At 48.0% G+C, this 9048-nt stretch overlaps 1 protein-coding gene across 1 annotated transcript; it reads left to right on the top strand.

The window, feature by feature from the left end:
• Positions 1-1035: 1035 nt before the first annotated feature.
• Positions 1036-6426, top strand: LOC131290669 (irregular chiasm C-roughest protein-like). Its single transcript, XM_058319832.1, has 6 exons — positions 1036-1417; positions 2694-3223; positions 3311-4108; positions 4178-4449; positions 5506-5735; positions 5981-6426. The coding sequence occupies exons 1-6, from the start codon at positions 1036-1038 to the stop codon at positions 6424-6426; spliced, it is 2658 nt and encodes an 885-aa protein (XP_058175815.1).
• Positions 6427-9048: the final 2622 nt, after the last annotated feature.

Below are 9048 nucleotides of genomic sequence, written 5' to 3'. Positions count from 1 at the left end.
AAGAATAGCGACCGAATCGTCCGATAGCATTAAGGGTGAGCCGATCGAATTGCCGAGCGGATGGTAATGATGGGGAGGGAGGGGAAGATGCGGCGGGTGGGATACGGCCCGAAGTGTCCCGGAACCGGCCGCGGCGGGTGCCTCTCCGATGGAGGCATAAAATCAAATCACAATCCCCGAAACTCGATCGAATAGTCGTAAAAATGTAATTTACATACTACCGACTCCGCTCCGCGTTGGCTCCGTCGCTCCCGCTCTCGCTCCTTGCGGTACTCCCCGGGGCCGATTGAGCGATTGGGTGCCATTTCGGTACAGGGTGTCGGTGCCCCAGTTCTCGAGAGCACATTCTCGAATGTGTGGCGGAACCGAAATCGCCAACTTCCAGCCCGGATAATTGGTGGGCTTGGAACAAACGCGCCTCGGGGATTCCGACTCCGCTCCGGGGATCCTCCTGCCCGGTAAGCCTTTTTCGTTTTTTTTTTTGTCGGAACGATGTGAAATCGTATATGGGTTTCCTGTTGGTTTTAGCACCGTACGGCTCGGGTCCTCGAGCAGTCGGGGTGGGAAGATGGCAACGCATCGTAAAATTGAATTATCACTCCGCAGGGGGAAGTCCGGGGGGGGATTGCAAATGATGTGCGCACCGCATGATGAACGATGGGCGACGGGTTGGTGCTAACTTGTGTCCTCCTGCTTGTTCGAGGGGCGTGAAAACAATTCTACAACGTACGAACTAACCGAGAATTATTCAAACACTCTCTCTCTCTCTCTCTCCCACACACAGGTTCACAAGGAAACTGCGACTGACTGTAGGGAGGTGAATCCGATCCGGTTCCGATCGCTAGCTAGGAGATGCATCGTACTCGGTAGCCGCCGAGGAAACACAACGGGAGCGAGCTACCAAACGATCGAGCACCTACAAGCACCGCTAGCTAACGCATACACGAACCTGCACCCAGCATCAATACACCTCATCCGTAATCGGAGGACGAAAGTCGACCCGCAAACACCATGTACAAACTATCGAACTCCACAATGAGCTTACGCCTGGTGGCGCTGCTGCTGGTGACGCTCACCGTCACCCGGACGGTACAGGCTGCCAAGACAGCCACCACCTCCGCCGCGAGCGGTGGGGCGGGCGAAGGAGCGGGCGTGCAGAAGTTCGCCATGGAGCCCCAGGACCAGACGGCCATCGTCGGCTCGCGGGTAACCCTGCCCTGCCGGGTGGAGTCGAAGGTCGGCCAGCTGCAGTGGACCAAGGACGACTTCGGGCTCGGGTGGCACCGGAACCTGAGCGGTTTCGACCGCTACTCGATGGTGGGCAGCGACGAGGAGGGCGACTACTCGCTCGAGATCAACCCGGTGATGCTGGACGACGAGGCCCGGTACCAGTGTCAGGTTGGGCGCGGCAAGGACGGTGAGTTGACCCCTGGAGGATGATTGGAAAATAGGAAACAATAACGAAATCCCACTGGAATGCTCCCAAGAGATGGTGATAGAGCTTCCACCGTTTAGCATGACGGTCTAATTTATAAACTGATAACATTCAACCTCTCAACTCGCGTCATTTATTCAAATGATTCCTAACACATACATTTTACATAATTTCCACATTTCCCGATAGCAAGACAGTCTGCTAAATGCATCATAAAATCGCTTATTAAGACCCTTAAAACATGCTTTATATTTTACAATAACTAGATATTGAATTGAAAATAATTAAAATTCGGAAGCTATTTTAGTTAACAAAAATCCACTGCTCGTGGAAACTTCCAAACAGAAATATTATCACCAACAAGGAGATCAAATATAAAATATCTAGAATTACATCTAACAAAAACACTCACTAAAATACATGCAATATTTACGGTGAATAAGTTAACTGAAAAGCTCTTTTCGTTTGTAAGAACAAAATTTAAACTAAACATGAAAGCAAAATTACATATTTTACAAAAACAAACACTGCAAGCAATAGATAACAACATTTTGAAAACGATAAACATGTGCCACCGTGATTTAGAAAACGACTAATTTATCAGAGACCCATAAAAAAAGTGCTTTACAAGTAAATTTATGACGTAACGAACAAGTACATGTCGAAAGCCCAGGAAGCCTCAATTAAAGCATTACATGATTTAGTAAAGCAAAATGGAGTTTTAATAACCGATGCTCTAAGTTAAGGTTTGGGATAAATCAGTAAAAATATACGAACAAAATAGAAAGTAATGTCTCAACGGTAAACGAGCTCATTATAATCACAGGGGTAGCACGAATAACTTAAGTATAGGTTACAAGATGAAGGAAAAATTGCAAAGCATTTTATTTGACCAGCAAATGTGTCAAAAAAATCGATTTACAAGCTTTAAAAAGGTTGAGTGTGCCCTTCGTCATTGAAAAATATATATTAAACATGGTAAAGGCACCGTGAAACACATCAAGGCAACTTTAAACCTCGGTGCTAAACTATAAACTCCGAAAGGTTTTTTTTATCTTCATAAGCTAGTTATAACAAGATTACGTATTAAAACAAAACCAAGCTATCCTTTAGTCTAACAATTTTCTAATGAAGTTTGACACGATTTACTGTAAAAACTCGTCCCTGTACTTTATAAATCAATCGATTACCAGAAGAAAATCATCAGAATAAAGACTGTGATTTAATTCTTCGATTTCTTGCCTATCTCCGAATACAGGTACGCCCGGCATTCGATCGCGATTTGCGACGCTCAGAGTATTAGTTCCGCCGGAACCGCCAAAAATCGTGCAGGGCAACTTTCTCGTCACCACCGAGGACCGGGAGATCGAGCTGGAGTGCGTGTCGGTGGGCGGGAAGCCGGCCGCCGAGATCACCTGGATCGACGGTGCGGGCAATGTGCTGACGAAGGGTATCGAGTACGTGAAGGAGCCGATCACGGATACCGGCCGCTACACGGCTAAGTCGATCTTGAAGCTGACGCCGAAGAAGGAGCACCACAACACGTCGTTCACCTGTCAGGCGCAGAATACGGCGGATCGGACATACCGCTCGGTGCGGCTGAAGCTGGAGGTGAAGTACGCACCAAAGGTGAGCGTGTCGGTGGTGGGTGGGGCGTTGGCCGGCGGCCGGATACCGGAGGGTGCCGAGGTGCGCCTATCCTGCCACGCAGATGCCAATCCGAGCGATGTCACGTACAAGTGGTACCGGGGTGACGAGCTTATCGTGGGCGACTATACGACGGAGATGGTAAGTAGCGGGTGGAGCTGGAGAGACTCCAGAATAGCAATGGCGGGAGGATACTAACATGCAGCGTGTATCCGTGTGCTCCTACAGATCATACACAACGTGTCGAAGGAGTACCACGACGTGGTGATTAAGTGTGAGGTGCACAACGCCGTCGGCAAGAGCGAGGAGAGCGAGATCCTGGACATCAGCTATGGGCCCACGTTTCGCACACGACCCCAGCCCGTCGAAACCGACCTGGACCAGAAGGTGACGCTCAGCTGCGACGTCGACGGGAACCCGCCGCCAGACATCATGTGGATCCACGAGCTGACCAGCCGGATCGTCTCGAACGCAGCCAACATCACGCTGATCGCGACCCGCGACACCGTCGGCAGCTACTGCTGCAAGGCGAGCGTGCGCGGCTTCCCGGAGATCGAGGCGTCGGCCACCATCTACCTGAAGGGCCCGCCGGTGATCCGCTCGCCGCGCCAGCAGACCGGCTCGGTCAACGACAACGCGCAGATCCAGTGCGACGCCATCTCCATCCCGAAGGCGCGCCTGGTGACGTGGACGTACAACGGGCTGGAGGTGAACAACGAGAACGACTACACCATCCTGGAGAACCACTCGCCCGAGGGCGTCCGCTCGACGCTCATCATCAACAACAGCCAGCGGCAGCACTTCGGCGTCTACAACTGCACCGTCGTCAACGAGTACGGCTCGGACTCGCGCGAAATACAGTTCACCCAGATGGAGGCATTCACCGTGCCGATGATCATCGTCGCATCTGCCGTCGGTTTCGTCGTCATCGTCATCTTCCTGATCGTGCTGATCCTCATCTTCCGCCTGCGCTGCTGTGACCGGAAGGACAAGAAGAACCTACCCCAGGCCGACGTCATTCCAGATGTAAGTTTCGATGGAAGGAAAGACTCACTCGAGAGTAGTAGCTCAAGACGTTTCCCACTTTCCCAACAGCACTACATCACCGAGAAGACGTGCAAGGAGAGCGACCGGTCGTCGAACGTGAGCGACCTCAAGATCGACCGGGACCACGAGTACTCGGAGACGTGCTCCGGCACGGACAGCATCGCCACGCGCCTCGCCATGAACATGCTCGGCTCGTCGAGCGGGGGCAGCAACAACAGCGGAGGTGGCGGCAGCGGCGGCCCCGGAGGTGGCGGCCCCATCGGTGGAGGCGGTGGCGGTGTACCACTGGCCGGCCCGGTGCGCATTCCCAGCGACTATCGGTAAGTCCTTTCCTTTATCGCCTTTCTCATCTGCTGCTGTGTACTGCTTGTTGCATACCTCTCAGGCGCAACAAAATGATTTCGAACCTCCACCTTAGTTCGTCCTCTAAAGCTAAAACGTCCCCTTGCTGGGTTATAAGCGAATAGTTTAAGACACGAAGATTAAGTACCTCTTCCTAATCCATAAAGCGGACAAAAGTAGGTATTTCGCGCTGCAAAACCAGAAAAGTAGCGGAACCTCTAATTTGGTAAAATTTTTAATCATTATGATTAACACACATCAAACAAATGCTATATCGGACAACAATCTAAATATTCGATTTTTCATCGAAAGTTAACAATGTTTGTTTTTGTATCGATAACAATAACAATAATATCGCAAAAACAAAACTAAACCAAAACAAAAATTTCGATTTTTGTTACTGGACGAGTTCCGAGAATTAAAAATAATGGAATAAAGCACAGGATGGAAACAAGCTATAGAAAATTAAAAAATCATTACTGCTTCAAAATACAAATAAAATAAGAAAAAGCTTTCTATTCCACTTTTTTGTTTTTAATTTACCTTTTAAATTTTGAAAAAAATAAATATGGTAAAAAACATGAAAAAATTCAAACCGCATTCAATTCGACCTTTTTTGATTCGCACCGAACTAGCGGAATGATGAAGTGGTGCATCAACAAATAAAAAACCGTAAAAAGAAAAGACTACAAGAATATATAAAAGTACCTGTTTACACATTCGAAAATTCTTCAAAAGTGGAAAACTTATAAAACAAAGCGTTATTTCAAGATTCTAAAGCACTATATTCTAGTGTTTATGTACAATCGTTTGCACAGTTTGCAACGTAATGGTTTGTTTTGATTGAGTTACAAAGCAAGTTGTAGGATGTGTGTCGAGTGAAGAATGAATGTTTTAAGAAGTGTTTCTCTTTAGAGTGAGCATTGCAATAAGAAAAGCACTCATGATAAATTTCAATTGAGATCTGACTTATGGCTTGCGGTACTGATTCGTTCTGTTATTGGTTTTTCGTATGTCTTCCCCGTTGGCAACAGGTACTCTGGTGACTATTCCGACGGCATCGGAGCGTTTCCGGCCAAGATTGGCCAGAGCAATGGCGGGTACGTGCCGTACGTCGACTACGCCCAGGACTACAACCTGCCGATGCACATGACGAACAACATGCAGCTGGCGAACGGGAACCTCAGCCTCACGCGCAACCGCGAACTGCGCCAGGACAACGGGCTGCCGAGCATCCAGAGTTCGCTGTTGGGCGGTTTGATGAGTAAGTGGCTTTAACTGTTTCCTTGTCTTATCTTTAGTCTTATTAGTTAGATGTTGTACCTGCGATTTGTTCGTTCGATGCTGACTTTATTCATTGACATTTGTTTGTTTTTCTCTTTTTTCTTTCTTTTTTCCTTCTTTCTTTCTTTCCTTCTTTCTTTTATGTTCTTGATTTACCTACTTCTCTCCATTGCCCTCTCTATCTGTTTCGCGGCCTTTACGTTGGTTTGTTGGATGTGGCTGCAGATACATCGCTGATGAACGCACCGAGCATAGATCCACGCTACAGTGCGACGTACGGCAACCCGTACCTGCGCAGCAGCTCCAACCACCTCCCGCCACTTCCGCCACCCAGCACGGCCAACCCGGCGGTCACCCCTGCCCCACCACCGTACAGCGCCAGCCGGCATCCGGCCACCTCGCTGCTGATGGGCGTCAACATCGGTGTCAACTCGGGCAGCGTGATGGGCATCGGTTCGAGCCTCACCAGCCCCGAGTCCATCCGCTCGACGAGCGCCGGCAGTGACCAGCAGCAGCAACAGCAACAACAGCAGCAACAACAACAACAGCAGCAACAGCAACAACAGAGTGGACAAGCCGTGAGTCAAACCGCCGGCAGCCCGGCCCCGGGCCAGTTCATCCTCCCGGCGAACGGCGACATCCGCAAGGGGGCGCTCGCAACCCACGTCTAGTGATCCTTCCGCAGCTTCATCCACCGAAACCCGACCCACGGGCGCCTTTGAGTTGTCCGAAGCGCGTCAACATCCGGTCACGTTGCCATCTGAGTAGGTTGTCGCCCCGGAACGGCGACCACTCCACACTGTCTCCTCATTTCCCACCCCCCGCGATTCCCTCCAAAATATGTACAAAAGCGGGCGATCGGAAGTCGGACGCTCAAACTTTTCCACCTTGAGTTGAGATCTCTTCTTCCCCGAGTGTTGCCAACGACACGAAATTTCTTCAGGGACATTTCTTCTGTTTCTCCTCTTTACGAATTTGCAAAAAAGGATGCTCGAAGATACTTACTTTGTTTTTAAAAATGAAAGAGTAAATGAGGCTTTTTAGTTTGTGGCTACAACCTGTTGTGCGACGATGCGCCTGAATGTATGCAATTGGTGATACACTAATTAGTTAATTTCCAGCTATGAGTGCTTTAAATGTTATTTGGACCTTCTATATTCTTCTACGGAATCAACCTAGAAATCATGTTTGAGGTCTTATTCCACAAAAGATCTAAAAAATTACCTTCTTCTGTAGACCTAACGCAGCCGTCTCTATTTAAAATTAATTTCTTCTGCTGCACTCCTTGGTTCATTACGCCCATCCTGTGTAGTTTACAAGGTAAAATACTACCTACTTAACCTGCAGTTAACATCCACAGCATGGTTAGCTTAAAACAGTGTTGTTCTTTTAACGCAATGATTAACTTTTCAATGTTCGAAAAGAATGCATGTGTCGCACTTTGCATACCTTCAGGCGCCAATGTGAAAACGCAGGGAGAAGAGAATCCCGGGCGTGACCTCATTTACCCATTTCCCGAAAAAAGTAATTGGAAACGAATGAAACAAATTTTTATCTTGACTCTTACTTTTATAATATGTTTAAAACAAAACAAAAACCAATATTGGCATGTTTTTCCTTCACTCTCTTGTCATTTCTTCCACAGAAAAAGCATTTCTGCTTACAGTTTTTTGCATATTAGTAAAGGCAGGAAAAGTTCCCTGTGTAGGTTCATGTTACAATCTGCTTGAGGGAAGAGGAAAACCAAACCTTAAGATTGTCCAATTTTCGGCGGTTCGACTTCGACTGCCTGCCGACCGTACGTGCAAAGACCAAACAGGTGTTGATGTTAGTCGGTTAGTCGGCATTGAATGTTGGTGGTTCATCCTTCGGCCTCCCGAAGTGTTCGGGGGTACACGAAGGGCTCCACGATAGTATTAAAAACCCTTTGGTGCGGACGTTCGCGTTTCTTCTGTTAGTTAGTTTGTTTGTTTGTTCTTGCCCCACCCCGCCCCAGGCCCGCCTCGGGAGACGCAACACCAAACCACACACCTCCCAAAGAGCCAAGAAAGGTACGTTGCCTCCTCTCGCCGTGCGTGTGTGCGTGTGTCTTTCCTCACACAACTATACACTGGGCGGCGGACACCTCGTTAAATGATCGCCGGATGCTGTTTCGTTAGCGCTTGCAAACGTTGTTAGAAATATCGTCCATCCTCCCCCTCACCCACTCCCCCCTCCCCCACCCCATTGCATTGATAAATGGATGCTTATGCTGGCTGTTAGATAAAAAAAAAAGTTGAAAAATGAAAAAAATTGCATGCTGCCGTATCATGTTCGCTGTCAGCACACCGTTTTCGACCTTTTACGTTCTACTTTCATTCAAAATGTGTGGCCTTATTAAGAAAAAAAACAAACGAGAAAAAATCATGCATAGAAATCGAAGCTGAAAGCAAAAGGCGTGCGCGTGAAGTGCATATACATAGGCAAAAGGGATACAACCTACTTTAAACCAATCTACAAACGTACGGGGGACATCTTGCGTACCCTTTATACACTCGTAATGCAAGTGTACACGAATGGCAAAAGGGATATACAAAAAGAAAGTCTTCTCCTTAGCGAAACCTCCCCCAAGTAAACCTCCCCTCGTATTGTTACGGAGTTCGGTAACCGAGTCAACAAATTGGCAGTTTTTAATTCGATAAAGAAAAAAGGTACTATTACACATACTATTGCGGAGACGATTGATATATATACATATATAAATGCTTTAGCTTTAAAAGAGGATTTTAAAAAAGGCCCAGCTCTACATGAAACCGAATTGAATTGAAGGCGCACGGGTTCGCGTGTAGGGCTTTCCCGACGAACAAATACACACACACAAACGAGTACACACACACACATAAGGCTAGAAAAAAATTGCATACAATAGTTTACGGTTTAGGGAGGGGGAAGGAGCGATTCCAAAGTGGGAAAAACGAGTATTTAGACGAATCTGCATGCTTTCGCTTCGTTGGCGATTTTAACGCTCGCTGGGAGAAGCTTTACGGCCTGCCGCCTACGTCCCACAAGCGCCACTTCCTCCCTTCCCAACACCCCTTCACCCTTCAACCTTATAAAACTAAGGATGCGTGTATAAGGAATTTCCCGTTTTGCGTGTTTGTGGTGCAAGTGTGTGCATGCGTTTTTTCTCCACGTTTGGTGGCCTCCTCCCCCTGAGCCGAAACAAACACAGAATCGAAACTAGCCGATCGCTTCCCCTCGATGTGTGTCTGTCGCACCTGTTTTGCTTAAGGATTTGTGGCGTCTAAGATTCG

Source organism: Anopheles ziemanni, chromosome X, assembly GCF_943734765.1.
Source record: "Anopheles ziemanni chromosome X, idAnoZiCoDA_A2_x.2, whole genome shotgun sequence".
Lineage (NCBI taxonomy): Eukaryota > Metazoa > Arthropoda > Insecta > Diptera > Culicidae > Anopheles > Anopheles ziemanni.
This window is presented reverse-complemented; position numbering and strand designations above follow the sequence as displayed.

Coding starts and splice junctions, on each gene's coding strand:
- LOC131290669 (XM_058319832.1), top strand. CDS start 1,036: ATGAGCTTACGCCTGGTGGCGCTGCTGCTGGTGACGCTCACCGTCACC. Junction 4,109..4,177: donor AGGCCGACGTCATTCCAGAT/GTAAGTTTCGAT, acceptor CTTTCCCAACAG/CACTACATCACCGAGAAGAC. Junction 4,450..5,505: donor CGCATTCCCAGCGACTATCG/GTAAGTCCTTTC, acceptor CGTTGGCAACAG/GTACTCTGGTGACTATTCCG.